Here is a 22,346-nt window from a genome sequence, read left to right as displayed (position 1 = left end):
AAAAGCAACAACAATAGTAATCACCCACCCCTTACTGATACAAGGTTCTCTTCCTCAAAATGCATTGACTAAGTAAACTGTCAATTTGAAGGTCTCTTTTTCAAACACCATACATATCCAGTGACTTACTCTATATCATTCAACAAAAAAGCTAAGTTTAGAGTATAAAGGGCAGAAGAAAAAAGAAATCTTTTTCCATTTCTTCCAGATTACACAGTGAAAACATTCAACTTTCTTCTTCCAAAGCAGCAAACAAGTTTCAATATAATAGAGTAGTATACCAGCTCTAATTTGAGCACAAATTGACCTTTTTCTCTTTGATAGATTATAACATTTCCATTAATGCAGTAGTAACTGGAAGGGCCCTCGGGAGAGCACAGACCTCCCTGAGGACCAAGCACTATCTCACAATTTTTAAGGAAAGTGAAAAATACTTTGTGTATGTTCCCCAAAGTTTCATGAAAATCAGGCCAGTAGTTTTCCCCAATCCTGCTGACAAACAGAAAAACAAAGCGAAAACATACCCTCCTTGGCGGAGTTATAATCCAATTATATAATATAGAATAATAAAACGTGTTATTCTGCATATCGAGTACATTTATTTGGATACATTAGCTAAAAACACTAATGTACTTTACCTTATCTACAGTAGTAACATGTTTACATGTAAATGTATTTTTAATTGCAGTGTTGCTACTTTTACTCACCACTGCAAAAGAAACATCTATTAGAAGAGAAGCGGCTGTAAATCTAAGAGTTGTTAGACTACATTGTAAAATGCATTGTAATAAATTTTGCATACACTGTGAAATTTAAATTGCAATTTGATATAAGATTAAATACATATTTAAAAGCCACCAAGACATAATTTTCAGGACACAATCCTCTAAGATGTGGAGATGAGAAGACCTTTGACACTACGAGAGACACAAATTCATACAGTAGATCTTTCTGACCATTTACCCCTCTACAGTGTCACTACACACACACACATTTACTGTACACAGTGCTGTCATGTACTGTACTAATGAGTTTCTGGCTAAAAAGGACTCAATAAGTCACAGGAGGCTGTTCTGCTCTGTTTGGCATTATTCTTCCCACTTCGCTCTGCCTCTGAAAGGAAGACAGCCAAGAATCATTTGAATCAGCCAGCTGGAAGAAAACTCACATAAAAAAGGACAGAAAAAGAATTTCTCTCCCAACAAGTCATGTATGACGTATGTACAAATCATATATATGAGGTTTAATAAGAACTGTGTGTACGTTCTTTTGTGGTTTTAAGTTTTGTTGTTTATTTTTATGATTTCAACACAGATTTTGTTGTTCACAATGTAGCATTATCAGGGAAAAAACGGGGACGCTTACCTATTAACATCACTGTGCATACTTTACAGGCAGTGAGCCAGACAGACGTGACATTTCCAACAACAGGATGACAGGAAATTACATTAGCTGTTGTTTTATTGTGTGCACTAATCACTCATTCCCTCATTCACCCCCCTCCCACATCTATCCTTCCTCCCACTCTCTCTCTCTGACGTCTGTAGTCAGATACCGAATTCTGGGATAAGATGCAGGCAGAGTGGGAAGAGCTCGCTCGGCGGAACTGGCTGACAGAAAACGAGCAGGCGCAGATTCCCTCCTCTGTCTCTCCACATGAGAAGGTCACTATCAGCATGTGCAAAAATTTGTCTTGACACTGATGTAGAGATATACAGTACTGACTAAACAATGCATGCCTATCAAAAGTTATACTGTAAAATTACTTACTCAGCATTTGAAAAAAGTGATACGAAGTATGTTTACTATACTTTTATGTAAAATATACCTGAATCAGGCATAACTCCCAAAATGAGGTTTCAATAGAAAAGAGCACAAAATCCCCGTTTACCTATTCCCCCAAGATTAAAGGAATAGTTCAACATTTAGGGAAATACACATATTGTCTATCTTGCAGAGAGTTAGATGAGAAGATTAATACCACTCATGTCTGTACATTAGGTATAAAGCTTGAGTCAGTAAGTGATTGGCTTATGTTGTCCATTTACCTCGGAATTCAGAGGTCAGAACTGGGAATGACGTCCCACCCGAGTTGACCGGGTGACCAGTGACAAGTTGGAAAACCATTATATTTAACAAGATAGGGGTATTTTAAAGTTACTAACACCGTAGCAACATGTCCACAGATAGAAGAGAGACAGTACTGTGTACAACTGTATATTCCTACAGCTTTTGGAACAGCCATGTTGGATTGTGATGTCGGGGTTGGTGAGGTTCTCCCAATTTTCCGAGTCGCAAATTCGACTTCAGTTGACTTGGAACTCGGAAATAATGACTTCTCAGTTCAACTGGAATGCTGCATTAGCTTAGCATAACAACTGGAAGCAAAGGAAAACACGTTGTGTCCAAAGTTCAAATATATGCTTATACCAACATCGCTAAAGCTCACAAATTAACATGTTCTATCGCATTTATTTAATCACATACAAACGTAAAATGTGTGAGTTACTCTGACAAGAGTCTAGAAGGTCAAAGTAACTCACATACTCATTTACATTCACAAGTATGGATTAAACAAATGAGATATAATGTCTGAATTAGTGAGTTTTAGTGGTGCTGGTAGGAGATTTTCATTGTGGAGATAGTTAGCATATTGCTAGCTGTTTCCCCGTTTCCAGTCTTTGTGCTAAGATGATAATTTCCAGGCCCTAGTTTCATACTTGTAGTGCATTCCATTTGTACTCAGAGGTCTGATTTTCTGAGGTCAAAGTCAGAAACACGCCCCCAGACAACCTCAGAGTACCCCAAGCTCAAAATCCAACATGGCTGCCCTGTCCATCAACGGTAGTGAAAGCTGTAGTAACATACAGTGTATTAGCACTTTTGTCTCATTTGTGTCTCACTTAATCAGTCATACACAGTCCTGTTAAACTTCTATCTGTGAACATGTTGGTACGCTGTTTGTATGCACACAAAACAGCGTAATGCGTTGTTATCAACTGGTATTGCTAACAACTACTAACCTGGCTAGAGCCTACCCCATAATGAAAAATCTGACTTGCAAATGGAATTTCAACAATGGCATTCAACTCCGGTGTGACATCATTCCCAGGCCCGGCTTCCGAGTTCCGAGGTAAATGGAACGCAATATTAATGCATGAGGTGAGATGACAGTGGTATCGATCTTCTCACCTGTCTGCAAAAAAAGCAAAACAACACATCTCCCAAAATGTCAAACTATTCCTTTAAACCCAGTTGTTGGGTGTGGACACTTCTCTCTCTTAACAGGAAGTAAACATTTAAAACCTATAATAAAAATGCAAGCTGGAAACAGAAGCTGCAAACAAATTGGTTACTTTTTACTTTAAATGTATTGAATATTCAGATTTATGTTCCGCCAATTAATACATTTAGAATATTTTGTATCCATGTAATACAGCCTATATTCTACCCTATGTGTTTAGTATCACCATATGCAATATAAAGTCATGTTTGTGGGTGTCAGAGGACAGAGCACATTGCTGAGCAGTATAGTTTACCCATCAGCTGACCTTTTTCTTAAAGGGAATCATATGAGATCAAACCTCTGGGCTTTCTGATTGATCCCAGTGCAGAACTAGTTCTTAAAGAAAAAGCTTCAAAGTCATAGCACTCAGAAGCAGTCAACAACACACCAGGGTAATCACAGTTTGAAAATGCAAAGTTTAACATTTAAAGATAACTGACAAACCCCTGGGTGCTCAGCCTAGGTTTGATGTGAAACAGAAAAGATCAATTCCTGCTGCTGGAGCTTTGCTTAAATATACAACTGCACAGAACAGTTGCCCTGGTTTTCATTTGAATATGAAAGAGAGAGAAACTGACATTGCCACTGTCCCTTTTTTTTTGCTGACAGGGTTACTACTTCCACACAGATAATCCTTATAAAGATTTGCCTAACGCATTTGAAGAAGGACTAAAGAAGTCTCGAGAGGGAGACTTGCAAAACGCTGTACTTTTGCTGGAAGGAGCCGTCTTGCAGGACCCTCAAGATTCAGAGGTGAATTCATCACACACACACACACACACACACACACACACACACACACACACACACACACGGCAGTGGTGGCCTAAAGGTTAGAGATGCGAGCTTGTGACCGAGAGGTCGTCGGTCCAATCCCCAGACTAACAGGATAAAATCTGGGTGGGGAAAGTGAAAGAGCAGCACTTGTCCCTCCCTCATCACCACCACTGAGGTGCCCTTGAGCAAGGCACTTAACCCCAACCGCTCCAGTGGAGCTGCTCAGTGGCCAGCAGATCAGACTGTGTTTGTACTGGGCAGCTTCCAGGTAAGAATGTGTAACTGTGTGAATGTGATCAGGGCATCCTGCAAAAGAGAGGCTGCCTCCCAGTAAACCTTCCCTGAATAAATAAAGGTTAAATAAAAAAACACACACACACACACAGCTGGGGGATGGATGCTCATTTACAGCACCGATGGCCAATAAAACTAAAGTCCTGCACCGGTGGGTTTTCATCGCAAATTACGTAATGGTTAAATCCAACCCAAATAACTCCCTCATGTTGAGAGAAGTTAGAGAGGAAGAATGCCCCCGACCACATGGGTTGTGTAAAGCAGATTTCGTAGGCAGCACCCACAGGCAGGATGCTGATTGCCTGTAGAGGGCAAAGGATTTTTTTTTCTTGCTAAAAGAGTTGTTTACTGTAGCAAAAATACTTGTTCATACTCTTGATGAGAATTTCCATTTGCCCAGTGAGCTGAATAATAGCTCATTCTGCAGGGTTCTCTTTCTCCTTTTTGTATTCTCCCCATTTCTAAAGAAGTGACCTCTTTGAAGGCTGAAAGAGCAAAGCTTTCATACAAAGTACTTTCGGAATCCCCTGGAATATACAGAAATGTGCCAGTTATTCTGAGGAGAGGATTATCCCGCGGTGTATGGAGCAAATACGATTCCAAAATTCCTCCTAGGGCGCTTAGTGGTTTATTGCCCCACTGTGAAGACCTCTGAATCATTGATTCATTGAAATAGTGGAACAAAAAAGCATAGACAAAGATTAGCCTAAGAACAGGTTATTAAGTGTGTCCTTACAGACACAAATACAGAGAAGTAATCTCATAATCTCACATTTTGGATTTGAGATTAGTTATATCATTGTCTGCCCTCTTGTGCTGATAAAGGGTACTTTCCATTTGTATGTCCCTGCTGAGGACCAACACTGGCTCAAAGATCAACCACAGTGCCTGCACACAGTCACATTCAACATTTACTGAACAAAAACTCCCAACTCAACAAATGTTTAGTCCCTCTATTAGTCGATGGATACAAAATGAATGTGCATATATGTTGAGGACCAAGTAATCATTTGAGTTATGTTTAAAGCAAAAATGCCAAACATTTGCTTGTTCCAACTTCTCCAGTGAAAGGATTTGCTGCTTCTCTTCATTTTATATATCATTGTAAATTGAATATTTGTTTTTTTCTGGTAATGTAATGGGTTTTGTTTGTAGGACAATACAAAGAATTCTGAAAAAGACACCTTGGGCTCTGGGAAACTGTGATTTGAAGTCATGTGTTTTGTCTGACCGAAAAATGACTCAAACGTTAAATCCATTATCACAACTTGACCTGCTTGAAATAAGCCATTTGCTCCTCTAGGGAGGATAGGTCATTGACAAATGTCCTCCACCTCACAACAGTCCCTGATTAATTTGATGTTGAGCGACTAATCGTTCAGCTCTAAATAAATGAGTCCTCCTCACCTAAATTATCACTTTCATTTTTTTAAAGACAAAGCAGTGGTTCAGCAAGTCATCTCTTATAGCTTAATTGAATAATAAATGGAATTCTATCGCTCGGATGATTTAATGGAGTATCTGAGAGTATCTAAGGACAACCCTCCAAGCTAAACACTTTTTTGTTTTTAAATCATAATTGCACGCACCTTTGTTTGAAAACATAAAATTTCCATTAAAGGACTTCTGAATGTTTAAATGCACTGTAGCTCCTGTGTCTGAAACACTGGCATCATTCGCTCTGTGCTGGATCCCACTTATTGAGCCTGACGGACAATGCTGAGCCACTGTAACTGTGTTGCAGCCCCTTGAGCATACCAGGTTCCCATCCTGCTGTTTACTGTTACCAGTATTTTGTTTTGCTGCAGGCTTGGCAAGTGTTGGGGACCACACAGGCTGAAAATGAGAATGAGCAGGCAGCGATCGTCTCCCTCCAGAGGTAAGGAGAAACAACTGCATTACATTACCATTTTAAAATCAAAAAATCTCTCTCAAACTTGGCGGAGCTGTCCGCTGGTATTGCGCGGAGACACCATACGTTTGCACAAGTGGGACTCTGTGGAATTGTTAAAAGATGAAGCCTATCGTTTGAAATTTGCCTGAGAGGTTTCAATGAACTTTATGGGAGAAGTGTATTCAAAATTCTGATGGAAATATTTGTTATACTGCATTTATAGTCCCGAGAAGAACGGCATCACCATTTTACTCAATTGTTTTACTTTACCAACCAGTAATTGGAAGGAAACATTCTTAGATTTGTATTCCTAAAATAGAGACACCTCATGATTCCATGACACCAGGCTCTGTGATTGCACAGAGCCTGGGTATGTGTCCTCAATGGGAGGTGGCCCACTTTCATTCATAACACTGCTGAAGCCAGACATTGCACCTATTTGAGAGTGTGAACACTGACAAGTCAACTGAACACAGAGGAGACAGCCATTCAGGAAAAAAAAAACATCCTTACTTGTTTAAGTGTGACATACAGTAGATGGTCCATTCTGTAAAATAAAATACTAATAAATTAAAAAAAAAAAAACATTTAATTGCTGTTCTATTTAAATGAGATTACAAAGGATGATGAATTATTTATATTTCAGTTCCTGCAAGAATCTCACTTAATCCAATAGACTCATGCATATTCTGAAACACCATTCAGATCTCCCATAGTTTGCATGGTGTACATTTTAGTTTGTTTATTATGTAATAGTTCCATCTGTAAGGGGGATGTTTGGGTAGAAAGTGAGATTAGATGTTTAACTGGCATTAGTCCTCTTCAGTTGGCAAGCAGCATGTTATCCTGCCCTATTCAGCTTTTTTTTTTTTTTAACCACTTCATTCAATATAGCCACACAGACATTATATTGAAAATAAACTTTTTGTTTGACTTAATTTTTATGCAAATCATTTTTGCTTAGTTTTCGTTGCTTCACTTTTGACACTCAAACATGGAGCTTTGTCTTCACAGCACTTCTCAATCAAATCTGGGACAGTCCCTGGATGACATGGTTGTCTGGTCACTTGTACGCATGGGACACTAAACATTTTGCACAAGAAACAAAGTGTACAGTGGATTTGATTTGATTAACCAAAGTTTATGTAATCTTCAACAACAACACATCGCACTGAAATAATTTGGTTCGACTGAGATTATGAGGGTTTTCAGGAATTTGGCGCATCAACTGTAGCAAATCTGTCTTCAAAATGATCTTAAAGAAAGCTAAATCTTGTTTTGGCCTCCTCCAGTTTCCTAACTAATCCAAGTTGGTCGTCCAACACTATGCTGCTCCTCTCCCATTTTCAATTACTAAAGCCTGCGTAGATCTTTGTGGCAGTTGTCCAAATGATATAACTTGTGATTTAACTTTAGCACTCGCTACAAACACTTTCCATCCCTAGCTTCTCTTTTTCCTAAATGCAAACTTATTGCAAATCATCTAACCCTGCTGCTGCTGAGGGGAGCATGCAAACCTTGTCCTCTGCAGAAAAGGCAGATCAGGAGAGGTGCAGCTCATCCATCCTGACCCAGAAATCATTAGCCTCTACCTGATGTTCCCTTGCTTTGGCCTGTCCCAATTAATGCCTGTCAAATATAGATTTTCCTTTGAAGTGCACACCTTACACCATCTCTTCTTTCCCATGTCGGCGTCCTGTGTCCATCCAGGTGTTTGGAGCTCCACCCAAACAACCTTCCAGCCCTCATGGCTCTGGCTGTGAGCCTGACCAACACCGGTATGCGAAATGATGCCTGCGAGGCCCTGCTCTGCTGGCTGCGACACAATCCAAAGTACAAGCACCTGCTGAAGGGCAAGACCCACCTGATGGGATCCCCAAACTCCCAATGCAGGATGTCTACTGCTCCCAACGTGGGCAGACACGAAAGGTGGAGTATTTAGACAATACTTTACCTGTGATGAAAACAAAGAATAGCGCAGTCAGCTGTATTTTTAGCCTCTTTATCTGTCACAAATTTTGAAATTTTTTTTTTTGCAACGTCCATTACTGACATTACTGAAATTACTGAACTAACAGTTCAGAGTCACTGAGTAGCTGACAAACATATGCACATATATCATGTGCTGCATGTTGCACACTCAAAAACAGACTTTACTGGCCATCTCAGATTCTCATTTGTTTTACTTAAACTGCTATTACTCTATCAGGGAGAGCAAAAACTTGTTTCAAGGTCTCTGAACCACAGCTGGTATTGGTGTTATTTCACTGGCAAGGCGGCATAGGCTATATGGAGCTACATGTATCCATCTTGCCAAACCATACAAAATTAGGCTGTTAGATATAAGTAGTTTCTCAAAGTAAAGCAGCACTTTATCAAATCTTTAATCCCTTAGTCACTGTGAGGAGATACAGGTACAATTACTGTGGTCTATGCTCAAATACATGAAATATCATCCTTTTCATTTCTGCTTCTTACTCCATCCCTCACTCTTTACACTCCTCTTTGCAGTTCTCCCCCTCCTTTTATCTCTCTTCTCTAACTTTCATTTACCCTCTCTCCCTTTGTTATGACTGGCCTTGTGGAAACTGACATATGACAAAGTGACAAACACATTGCACTTCCTATAACTTCTTCAAAATAAAGCGTCCCGCTGCTTTGCCAATAGAAAGCTTTTAATGCGAAGCAGCAACAGCAGGAAAGATTCAGTTTGCATTAATAGTAACTTAACACAGCACCAATATCCCTGAAAGCAATACGTGAACAGTAAAATAAGGCAGATATCTAAAAGTCCAAACAGGAACACAGGAGTGAAACTAAACTTAAAACTACAGAGATTTCAGACTGATCTCATGAAGTGGCATATGTATGACATGCCAATTTGTATGCCATTATTGGCGTGTTATCAAGACGCATACTCGCTTTTTAGCGTGTTTATCAACGCCATTTGGAAGTGGCGTATATGTTTACGCGAACTCGATATCACGTTGGAGATTTAGGTAGAATAGAGAAAAACAGTCACAAGCATAAACACTCAACTTGAGCTGCCAAAGACACAGCTGAGGGGAGGAGACCGTCGCAGGGTGGCCATGGTCGGCCCTGGGAGCTACCAACCAGGACCACAGTGTTCCCCATCTCTCTCTCCCCTTATTTCCACGACTGTTATATTCTCTGGTTTAGATAGGAGGACGGAAAACGCTGCAGTAGGTCTTATGTTCTGCCACCACTAGAGGCACTGATTTATGAAACGCTCTTATGGGTTGTATTGGAGGGTAGAAATACATGACCTATATTGTTGTAAGGTATGGAGGTCTATTGCAAATAAACTAACTTACCAATCAACAAAAGAAAAACAAAAAAATATTCCATTAGCTATTAATTTCAATAACTACTTAAAGTTTAAAAAAAAAAAAAAAAATACAAGGCCTCCAAACACTAAACTACGTTTTCTGCCAACACAGAGGACTTGATTTACATAAACTAAACCAATAAACACAAATAAAACAGAACTAGTCCTTTCACTCAAGTCTCTCTGCATTTTTCCTCTTTAATTTCCCCTTTTCTTCCTCTCATTTACCCCCCTGTCAATCTCTCCCACTTTAGTTTTCTTACACTGAATAAAAGTTGACATGCACTACATTGCACATCATAGTTCTGCCATCTAAAGAGAGCTTACTCAGCAGCCTTAAGTTACATTAATCCTTAGCTGTGTGTGTGTGTGTGTGTGTGTGTGTGTGTGTGTGTGTGTGTGTGTGTGTGTCCACAGCTCCCTGCCCGAGGTCAAGGAGCTCTTTCTGGAAGCAGTTCAGCACAACTCTGACAGCGTCGACCCGGATTTGCAGACGGGCCTTGGGGTGCTCTACAACCTTAGCGGAGAGTTCAACAAAGCTGTAGAGGCCTTCAATACGGCCCTGTCCGTGCGGCCCGAGGTAGGATGGACACACACACACGGAAACATGCAGATAAGACAGAGTGAAGCTGTACAAACACTGAGAGATGCTCTGCAAGCAGACATAGTATCACTGGTCGATTTGAGCCTCAGTGGAAGGAACCATGTAAGAAAAAAGTGCAAAATGTTTGTAAACGTAAAAGGCAAAAAAGTGCAAATCTGCATCTTAAATCAAAAATATTTAAATTCTAATTTGTTCCCTTTTTGTCATCCCTAAAGGAACACACATACAGTGTGCTGACATATTGAGAAATACATGGTAAAACAACAAAAATCATCACATTCTTAAAAGGGTCAGTTCACCCCACAACATACAGTAATTTTCCAATTACACATAGTGGTATCCAGCCATGCCAAATATTTTGAGATTTTGAGTTGTCCATTTTTGAGAATTCTTCTGCCATTCAGCATGTGCTGAGGACTCACTGGCAAAGAGCTGACTGTAAGCTGTAGTGGGTGAACACATGGGATGCACTAGTTTCCTTGCAGAAACAACATGTCCGACAGCTGGTTGACTCCAGCTGGCACGCTATTATGCCAATGACGTAAACTCTGCACCTTTCAGGAAACACTTAATGGTTAATCAGAGGCTTATTCATATATTCACAGCCAATTCATTTTACAAAATTGTTACTGCTTATTTTTGCCGCATTGGACTCTAGGGCTGTCAACGAATATTCTAAATTCGAATAGTTTTTAAAAAACGAATTTCGAAGGTGAAAATTAATATTCGAATTAAAAAAAAAATGTGGAAAAAAACGTAAAGCAGGCTGTCTGGCTGTCTGCTTTGCGAGTGGGCGCGCTAGCGCGCCAGAGGGTTCAGGGACAGGTCACAGGAGTCGCACTGTCTGGCACAGCATCACTGCTGAAAGTTGATTTGTCTTGCATGGAAGATGGCAGAAAGTGCAGAGCCCAACTCGACTGCATCAGAGAAAGCGATTTTAACCCTCCAAAATCTAAAAAGCCATGTCTGGAAGTACTTTGGATTTTGGTCGGTAGGAGGTAAAATAGTTGAGATAAAGTTGTATGCAAGCTTTGTAAAATACAGTTAGCATACCATTCGACCACTAGCAACATGAGGTCACATCTCGAAAATGTGCACCCAAATGAGCATGGCATAATGTGTGGAACTCCAGCTAAACAGTCACGTCTTGACACGTATTTTGCACCGCCTGCCACAAGCTCTTTGTCTGCAACACGACAAGAGGCCATAACGGAGAAATTAATTTCGTTCATTTGTAAGGACATGAGACCAATCAGTGTCGTGGATGGGGCAGGCTTCAGGGAGTTCTGTCAAGTAATAGAACCGAGGTACCGTATCCCTATGCTACGACTGAATAGATATGCATGAATAAAAGGTTAAGTGCACTGCTTCCACTGGTTTGATTATTTACCGTTTCATGTCAAGGAAAAGCTCCATGTTTACCACAGCACAGCTCGCTCGGAGCGTTCAATGTCGGTTCTATATAGGCTACTGTGAAACTTCAATTAATGTTAATAATATTTGTTTCAATCACTGAATGAAGCCTGCTATATTTGGGACAATAGTCGCAACCTTAAATTGCTTGCACAAAACTCTTGATCAGCACTCAAAATGTGTTTATTGTTGTTCATTTTAAACAGTTATGCGCACAGCCGCACATCGCGCAGAGAGCGTGAGGGCGAGAGAGAGAAAGTGCTCGAGTGAGCGAGTGAGCGAGCGTGAGGTCTGCGGTCTTGGCCATCATTTGATTTACTTGTTTTTGTGTAGGTAATACGTTGTCAAATATGTTTAAACTTAAATAGACTACCTATACAAGTAGTTATGTCTCTTTGTATTAATTTGTCCTGTTATTGACGTAATGCGCGTCATTGACAAAATGCGCATGCGCAACCAGATTCGAATAGTTCGAATATTATGTGTTTTTTTAGAGGGAATATTCGAACGTCATTTTTGAGCAATTTTGACAGCCCTATTGGACTCCAAGGATGCTGGTTCGTTTGCGTTCCCTAGCTGGTGGCTGTTGATACGTTGCTACATTACAGGGAGTCATGCAAAGTTTCATAATATCTTCGGCAAAATGCCCTATGTTTGTGATTTTTTTGTTGTTGCAATAATGATAATTAAAAACAGAAACTATAAATTGTACTCAGTTGTACTGCAACACACTTTCCTCCAAAACGACACAGTATTGAGATTTTGCCAATGATGATGCCAAACAATTACTGTACATGTGCTATTTGCACTAAATGCACAAAATACTTGTAACGCTTATTACATTAAATGACAAACAGCAAACTTGCAAAAATATTTTTTTTATATTTTCTATGGTACATTGTGAATGTATTCACAAATGGATGTTAATATATTAGACCTCCATATATCAAAGATACTGTATGTTTTTATAAACCCTTTATAGGGCACTCATTGAAATACTTGGAAATTAAAAATTTCACAATCAACCCTAGAGTGTTATTGGAGGACATGACTTAACAAAAATATTTATTTAGGAAAAAAAATTTCTCCATTTTCTTTCTTCACGTGTCAAAGTCCATAACAACCTAAAAATTAACATTTAAAATTATAATTTAGTAACATGTAAGGAAAAAAAAAAGTCTTACACATGTCGAGTCCAGTCACTTAGACAAGTGCTTCATGTTACTCTATGAAGCAGTTGTGCTCAGCATTGAGGCACAGGTGGACCAGGCAGACCCCACAAACCACGTTTGACCTTAAAAAAAGAGCCGAGTAGACAGCTGCTGCAAAAAAAAAAAGCTTACGTTTTTGAGTCAATATCAAGCCCAGTTTGAGTGATTTGTAAACTAAAACTTTAAGTGCACTGGATCACTATAAAATGTTATACAAACCTGTAGCAACATACAATGCACTATAAAGTAATATTATCCTACGTTATAATGCATTAATTGTAAAACAAAATAAGTAGGCTTACTAGACATATCGGACGTATGTCTAAAAATAGACTCACTGTCACTCGCACTAGTCTTACGTGAATGTATAATCAAATATGGTTTCACCATTTTTCAAGCCACAGGTTTTACTAATATATAGAAATCCTACACAAACAACACCTATCTCAACATGTAATACAACCAGATAATGTGTGAGTTTCATCAACTTACCATGGTTGGTTTCGAAGTTGTGATTGTAGAAGTGTGAGTAGGCAGGAGCGTATTTCTTTAATTTCCAAAATCATGAACGTCACTGAAGTTTAGAAGGCGCCGGGCAACTCCTGATTGGTCAGATTGGTTGACTGTGATGTCAATGTGAAATCAACGTGTTTATACGACCTCACGGAGAGGCACGAAAACACTAGTTTAAATGTTTAAGTTACCAAATATGGTTCTTCACCCGATAAAAGCTTTTCTGAGTTTTGTTGTCATTTAAGTTTGTCACTTTATTTTTTACATTTTTTTTTTTAAAGCGTAGAAAACGTGCCAAAAATGTCAAACTTTAAGTATGCGAAGTGAAGTAATTGCATCACAACTGGTTGAAAATACAGGATTTGTGATAATCTGTTACTTTTATAATACTGGAGGGTCAGCATGCTAGCTAAAATTAACTTTTTGAGATATTAATGGCTGTTGCATTTTGTTTTACTTTCTAAAAGCACGATAATATTTGCAATAATAAGCATAATACTAGCTACCTCCTACGGTTGGTCTGTTGGACACTAAACTGATTTGGCCTCTGAGAAACAGTCAGTGCCTAAGAACACACACACACACACACACACACACACACACACACACACACACACACACACACACACACACACACCTACCTCAGTACATTACAACAATCTTTATCTCCATCTCTGCATCTTTTTTCATGCAAATCATGTCCCAGGCCGGCAAGAATATTACTCACTGGTAAATCCAACCTCCCCATTTGACTTGGTAATATCTGCTCCCCTGCTGGAAAAAAAATAGCTCTGAACACAAAGAGATAATAATATACCGCTGCTCGGCTTAGCCAAAGATGAAGGACCCCTATACTGTAGCAGACCATGACCTCTGTATGTGTCTGTGTACCTGCAGGTGGGAAACAACGGCAAGGACACCCTATGTGATGTAACTCAGCCCTCCTTAAAATACCCTTGTTAGGTTATGTCATAGCAGGGAGCTGTAATGCTCCAAACACGTCCTTTGTGCATAAAAAATTAAACATAAAAAACAGAATGATGTCTCCAACGCTGCTTTGTCATGCTGTCTCTGCATATACAAGGTTAAGTGTTGTATAGCAGCAAAGATTATTCAGCTCTATTTTATTGATTCTGTTAAACACACTGTCTGCTGCTTGATCAGGTCTTTCAGAGGTGAAAAGCATTTTAGACTAAGATAATGTTGGAGATGAGTTTTTCAGGCTCAAAAAGGAGTTCGCCAGTGTGTTTACTAATTGAAGTGGCTACGAGGAACTTTCAGTTTGTCTAGCGGCCCCTTAGGACAAAAGCAGTAGTGTCTTTAGCACAACTGCTGTCGTAAAGATCGTTTCCTTTTGCATAGCTGCAAAACAGTATATCCACGTTAAACCTTTATACGTGAATAAATACTATACTAGATACACAAATCTACCATTATCTAGGGATAGTTACAAAAATAACAAAGGCAAAAATAATGTGCCCAATGCAGCAAAAACTACATAATGTCCACTGGAGGAAAGCATGTAACGTTATTACCCACTGTATTACTGAGTTAGCATTACCGGGAGGTCATATAGTTGCGATGAATGTTTTGCTCAGATAGAAAATCATTAATTTACAATAAGATAATACGGTACCAATGCACTGTTGCATTTCAATTGTTGCATACGGTAACTTAGCCTACTTTGGATGTATCGTAAGTTAAACCGGGTATCACTGTGTCACGACCCAAAGCATTAACAAGAGTTTGTTGTAGCAACCAACGTAATAACTTAGATTTATATAGCGCCTTTCATGAAACCCAAGGACGATTTACACAAGTACAGGGGGACAAAAAGAAAATACACAAACAACAAACATGGACTGAAAAGAAATAAAAACTGGGCGCTAAATGGAAGGGGGATGTAATTTCATGTAAACTACTGGCATACAACCACATCTCGCATTGTAAAGTTATTTTATGAATGAAATAGACACATTACATACCTGTCTGGGACAGTGCGGCGCCAGAGATGTTCTTTTGCTGGTGCTTTGGGGTTGCTGGACGTTTCAGTGAGGGTGCTCTGAAATTTTGAGTTTACCTCGACACAAATAGGCTAACGTTACACACACTCGCGCAGATGCCCACACATCTCCGGCGCGGTTTACTAAGCGAGCGAACGAGAGAGATTTATTTAAAGTTGCCGACACAGCAGCACCATAGAACTCTGATTAGGCCACTAAACATATTTCAAATACCAGCCAACAAGCCAGGTTCAAACAATCGTTACTGCTCATACAGTGGCTCAGAAGATTAATGCAGCAGGCCAAATACACCACCCACACGCGCATGTATCCTCACAGTTTTCACACTTGCACGTATGGTCAAAATAATGCAGTCATATCTGTAGTGACTAAATATATCTAAATAAGCCACTGACGGCGAACATGTTTTCTGGGCTAAAAATAAACCGATGTCCAGTGCGCTGTATAACTTTAGATTCAGTGATCCATTTATTCACATTTCTGTAAAACACATGTTCACTGTAATGCTCTTCTACGAGACAGAGATAAGAGTAAAGTTCTTGCATGGACCCCTATCAGCTGACTCACCCACTGTGGCCGGGCTGTGCGATCCCCTGGTCTAATGTCATGTACAGCAGGGTGACGTTAAGCATCCTCAGCAGCAATCACAGCCGTGGTCAGATCACCTTCCTCCGGTCGCTTTTCTTCGTCCCGGTTGGTGACAAGTTCACCATTTCTCTCAGTCTCATTTACAGATTTTGATAAAGTCTCCACACCTTGACGTTTAGGGAGTAAAAAACTATCCACTGCTAGCGTTAGACTCACTTCTCTAATCCTAACAGCTCCAAATATTGAGCTCTTCTTCTTCTGTGTGAATACGTTACTGCGGAAGTAAGGTCAAAAGTTCAATGTGTGCTGCACCCTTTGGCCGAATACGATCACCTGTGTTTTTTTAACCTAAAAATAATCGGTTTGTTTTATTAATGTATTTTTGTATGTAATATCATTTTTCAAATATAAATTATACTTTTTACACATTAACGATTTTTTATTTATTTATAAATCAACCACAGCAATTTCTTGGGGGTGCTATGGCAATTCTAGGGGTAGCTACAGCACCCCCTAGCCCCTTCCTGGCGCCGCCTCTGGTCTGGGAGGAAGAAAGACAATTCAGGGTCGGTTCTGAATCCTTTACAATCCCGTAATAATCTCCATCTGTTCCATCAAGCCCGACCAAGTTGACTCTGGTTTTCGTCATCTGTCACTCTCCGTTTAGCTTTTAGTTGTTCTTTGTTTCATTTCCTTTTTGTCTGATTGCCCTGCCCCAGTATCAGCATTAACTTCTAAAATAAAATTAAAATACAATTAGGCCAACATAAAGAAATCTCCTGCAACCTTTTACCTGGCTGGATACAATAACAGGCTTTTCCAATGTTAGACCGAAGTCAGTGACCTATCAGACTGTGTGAGTGTAGAGCCGGTCTGCCTGCTGTAAATCATTTTGTGACTTCGCGGAAATCAGACCCAGGCAAAGGCATTAATAAAAACAATATAAAATTAGCTTTCTTTACACTGTTGGTCTTGTTTGCTGTTACAGGTCATTTATGAACATCAGATGGAGAATATATGTTTCAGAAACATTTAAAAGTTCCTCGTAGCTACTTTAAATACATCCATATTTTTTTTTTATATATATATATATATATATTATATATATATATATATATATATATATATATATATATATATATATATATATATATATATATATATATATATATATATTCAAGCCACATATCTAACACACATCCCAGTGAACTTCACTAAAAACAAATCTTTCATCATCACCCTCTGACATTGCTTATCCCTCAACCAACACCACTACTCACCCCCTATCCAGGACTACTTGTTGTGGAACCGCCTGGGGGCCACACTGGCGAACGGGGACCGGAGTAAGGAAGCTGTGGAGGCTTACACGCACGCCCTCGAGCTGCAACCAGGTTTTATCAGGTCCCGCTACAACCTGGGCATCAGCTGTATTAACCTGGGGGCACACAGGTGAGTGACCTGGGGCTATAGGAGAGTGGGACAGAGCTCCTACACTTGTTTGACGCAGTGGAGTAGAATTCATTAGCACTAGAGATGGTCCGATACCATTTTTTGCTTCCTGATACCGATTCTGATGCCTGAACTTGCCTATCGGCCGATACCAAGTACTAATCCGATACCAGTGTGTCATATTTTATTATGTTTTAACAGCTGTATACTACTATCCCTGTATGAATGTGATATTTGTTGTACGGCCTGGCTCAGGTTAAACTTTTTGTGAAACATGAACAAACATGAACAATGAATGCCTGAACTTTCTTGTATTATCCAGTTTGACAGTCAGTCATAACGGAAAAAGAACCTAAATAAACTACTTTAACGTAGATTTTCTTTAGGGCTTTATTATGTGGTATCGGATCGGTGCATAAACTCCAGTACTTCCCAATACCAGTGTTTTAGGCAGTATCGGAGGCGATTCCGATACCGGTTTCGGAATATCTCTAATTAGCACCCATGGAGAAAAATCCAAATGGTACTTCCAGCTATTGAAGAGAATATACATGTAGCGAAGTAAGGATAAATATACCTTAAACTCAGCAACCCACCTATTAGGGCTGCGATTATCGATTAATCTGCCTATTATTTTCTCAATTAAACAAGTAGGTAATCATTGGGTCTATACAATGTCAGAAAATAGTGAAAAATCCTTGTTATAATTACCCACAGCATGGTCATTATTCAGACTTATTTTAAACATTAAATATAATAATTAGCATTAAATCCTCACATTAAAGAGGCTGCAACCAGAGAATGTTTGGTATTTTTCTTTGGAAAATGACAAACAATTAACCAATTATTAAAATGGTTGCAGCTCTAATTCAAAATCCCAACATTTGTGATTTTTAGTAGTTTTAGTAGTGTGATGAGCAGATGAATAACAGTACATATGGCAGCCTACATAAGATATAAACTTAATGTTAAGCGTAGCTGCAATTGCTTTTAGTGAAGCATTTCTCAAATGCTTGGCTGATTATAAAAGTGTAAAAAAGGGTTACAAAACCCAATATTACAGAAGCATAATTGTGTGAAATGGCAAAAACCTAAAAGTAAATATGCAGCCAAAAACAATTCAGCCCATAACATAATAGGCTACCCAAACCTGAGTATTCATATTCAGCTACCTAAATCAATAACATTAGACTCACAATGCACCTGCCAGACAACATCCAAAAGAAAACAAGCTTCCAAAAACAATAGACATGCGGTACAAACAACGCGGTAGCCTACAGGGCAGCAGTAGCCAACAGAGGCCAAGACATAGTTAGCCAGGTCCGAGCAATAAAACTAGCAAGCCAACTGCACAGAAGATATAATTTAGCATGTTAGCACAACAAACGGCAAACACTTAGCTTGGTGAAGAGAAGCAGTGACCCTCAGCATCTAAGGGGAGAATAATTAATCCTCATGGAAGAGTTGTTTCTACCCTAGAGACAGCAAGGATAAGAAAATAACCCTCAGTGTCTGGGTTGAAGTGAGGGTTGAGGCAAACAATTGGCTAATGACTGGCTCTGGTGTCTGTTGCGACACAAACATGATTGTTCATTCACAAACTCCTGAAACGGAGAGGTCAGCTTACCCATGAAAACTAACGTTAATCATCACAGAGTCGGCGATTCGATACCCGGCTCCTCCTGTCAAAATGTAGCCTAACTATGAGTGCTAATGTTTGCTCCTTTTTATATAGTCTATGGGTTACTCCAGAATGCAGCCATTTACAACTTTTCACAGCCACGAGTTTAGTTAGCAAATGAATGAAGCTGAGGTCAAGTGGAGTACTGACAGCTGACAACCTTTTGGAAGAGTGTGTTGTAAGGTTACACTGAAGTAACGCTAATTAGCTTAACAGGTGTTGCTGCATTTGCAATATCCAAACACGGTCAGGCCTATGACATGTCACATCACATTGTATGCATAAAAACATGATTAGGACTCACCTAACCTGTAGAGTTTAACTGCCCAGGTTCAATATTTCTCTGACATGTCTGCCTTCATCCCAATAAAATAAAAGTGAACCTAATTTGGTTTATGGTGCTAAGTTAACACCATTGAACAAATGTAACAGCAATGTCTTTCCAGTAACAGTGTATATCATTCTGGGCAAATTACACACATGCATGAGATCACCAGCATACATTAAGGTTCTGTACGCCCCCACAGGTGTTTTCAATATTCTGGCTAATTAGACCTCTTATACAGGCAGTAGGCATATGAGAGGGGATGCAACCCACTTGTTAGCAAAATGTCCAAATGCATGCCCTTTGATAATCTAATGATATTGTAATTGTGACTTTTTCCCGCCCTTCTGTCAGTTTCGTCATGGATCTATAATATTCTCTAAACTAGCAGTTCGTTATAGTCACGCTGAACAAAAAAACTGGATCCGTACCCATGTTAAAAATTACCATATCACCTTTTGGCTACAGGTGTAATTTGACCCAGCTAATGTGCAAAAAACTAACAAGTTAATCAGGGAGATGTCAATTAAACACAGTTTGTAGGCTACACACTCATATTGTCTTGCCCGGTTACACCAGAAAGAGGCACAGTGAAGTTCATGTAGCCTACATCCCCATGTAATAGGCAGTGCTAGAAGCTTGGGGACGGACGGAGGGACTATTTACAGGACTAGTGGTGAACTACTGCCTCTGCTAAGCTAACACGCTAGCCAGTTGGAAACATGCAAGTCCTAGTCAGTCCCATAGTTGTATGGTCAGTCCCAATAGCTTTCTGAGCTAGCTGGCCAGAATCAAAATAAGCTTAGTTTGTTTTTACTTACAAGGTATTTGCTTTGGTGTTCGGTCCATACAATAATAATAATAAACATATTAAAATGGAATTAAAAATAAAGGCAGTAGGCAAGTATTGCAACAGTCAAGAACATAAATAAAGATTAAAAATTACATTAAAATTATGGAGATACTATTAAAAGTAAATATGTACAATGTAACTACCACACACCAAAACAGCCATCCACAGCGCTATCTTGAGATCTTAATGTCAAACAAAGGTCCTACGGCTGGAATTGAATTCGGGACGTTGCAGTTTCATGGCATGGGCTGTAACCATTTAGCTAACAAGGAAGGCACCATTATGTCACTTTACGGGACAGTAAGTTCACGTAGTTTATAGAAAGATGGATTTTTTTCTGTCTCCTAACTTCAGAGGAGATGGGATAAAAGTAGACTGTGCCAAGCAGCTGAAAAGCTACAATAGTTCATCTGGTTTGGACTTTCAATCTTTTCGGTTCTCCACTCCCTCAAAGGCCACCACTTTTAAAAATCTTGCACAGATTTACTTCTCCCCCATGAGCATGCGCTGACTGTAAATGCTGGTGTGACCGGGCCGTAAGAAGATGTTTACTCAGTCCTAACAAGTGAAATCACCTGTTTGGGTGTGCAGGGCCTGAGCGGGATCAACCCTTGCACGCTCCCCAAACCACACAGCATGCCCTAAACCAAACTGATTCCTATTATTGTTTCTTCTCCAGAGAGGCGGCCAGTAACTTTCTGACTGCATTAAGCCTCCAGAGGAAAAGCCGGAGTCGGCAGCAGTCCCACCAGGTCATGTCTGGAAACATCTGGGCTGCTCTGAGGATAGCTTTATCCATGATGGACCAGCCAGAACTCTTCCAGGCTGCAAATATTGGTGACCTGGATCTCCTCATGCGGGCCTTTAACCTAGACATTTGAGGAATGGGAGGTAGTGACAATAGCATTTCCCCCTTCATTTACAGTACTCTTCGATTTCTACCCAACAGCCAAAAGACCAAAGTGCACACATCAGAGTGGATTGGATCTGATGTTAGAGACAATAGTGTAGTTTTTATGCACGTCAAAATTAACTGCAGTCGTCAAAGTTGTCATATTTTTCGCTCAAGTACCTTGGAGCAGTTCTGAGGACAGGTTCTTCCAAGTGGTTGAAGTGACTGCTTTGTGATGGATTTGCAATGCAATTTGTGATTTCCCTAAAGAGCACAAGGACGGGCAAAGATTGTACAGGCAATGCCTTAGAGAACACATCAATTAAAAACTGACTCATCCAGTGGAACAGAGCTGAGCCAGGAGAGACAGGCAGCTTGAGAATCTCACACAGGAACCCTCACATGCTGTTTGCGGAGAAAAGATGAGGTTTTGAGAAAAAAGGTTTCGTTATCCAATTACTTTCAAAGACGGTCTCACCCTCCTAAAGGCTGGATTCAGTGAACAAATGATAAAGACTGCACCATATGACCTGGAGCTCCAAATTCTGTTCCTGGCTTGTTTTCATCCTATTTCAATGGAGAATAATGATACTGCATGAATAAGCATTTTCATAAATGGATTCTTGTTTAAAATTAACACACTTTTAGAAGTTTTCCCTTTGCACTTCAGACAAACAGATAACTTTCTTAACCCAAGTGGAATGTGCAAGCCAGGTTGTAAAGCCTTACTCAAATGCATGCGAAAAACAATATTTATTTATACTATTTTTATGGCAACCAAAAAACACTAAGCCATTTTCAGACTGGTTTTAATTTTTTTAAAGGTCCTATGACATGCTGTTTTTTGAATGCTTTTATATAGGCCTTAGTGATCCCCTAATACTGTATCTGAAGTCTCTTTCCTGAAATTCAGCCTTGGTGCAGAATTACAGCCACTAGAGCCATTCCCACAATGAGCTTTCCTTAGGATGTGCCATTTCTGTGTATTATTATTCGCTATTGAGGAAGAGAGAGGGGGGGGGCAAGGTGGAGGGTGGGGGTGTGGCCTTGACCAACTACCACTTTGATTGTTTTCAAGCCATGATGTCTCTCTCTTTCTCATGGGCGGGCCAAATTCTCTGGGCGGGCAAAGCAGAGAAAGGGGAGATAACCTTGCTCCTTATGAGGTCATAAGGAGCAGATTCCAGATCGGC

The 22,346-nt window shown here is 39.8% G+C and overlaps 1 protein-coding gene across 3 annotated transcripts in view; it reads left to right on the top strand.

The window, feature by feature from the left end:
- pex5la (peroxisomal biogenesis factor 5-like a) overlaps positions 1–21,594 on the top strand; it is a 107,511-nt gene extending 85,917 nt beyond the window's left edge. For all 3 annotated transcript variants that reach the window (XM_036006879.1, XM_036006878.1, XM_031307077.2), the window contains 7 exons: positions 1,548–1,664; positions 3,896–4,039; positions 6,166–6,236; positions 7,962–8,180; positions 10,018–10,180; positions 17,245–17,402; positions 20,941–21,594. In XM_036006879.1, coding sequence (XP_035862772.1) covers positions 1,548–1,664; positions 3,896–4,039; positions 6,166–6,236; positions 7,962–8,180; positions 10,018–10,180; positions 17,245–17,402; positions 20,941–21,142 — 1,074 coding nt within the window. In that variant the 3' untranslated portion in view covers positions 21,143–21,594. The remainder of the gene's footprint in view (positions 1–1,547; positions 1,665–3,895; positions 4,040–6,165; positions 6,237–7,961; positions 8,181–10,017; positions 10,181–17,244; positions 17,403–20,940) is intronic.
- The last annotated feature ends 752 nt before the right edge of the window (positions 21,595–22,346 follow it).

This window comes from Sander lucioperca, chromosome 11 (genome assembly GCF_008315115.2).
Source record: "Sander lucioperca isolate FBNREF2018 chromosome 11, SLUC_FBN_1.2, whole genome shotgun sequence".
Lineage (NCBI taxonomy): Eukaryota > Metazoa > Chordata > Actinopteri > Perciformes > Percidae > Sander > Sander lucioperca.
This window is presented reverse-complemented; position numbering and strand designations above follow the sequence as displayed.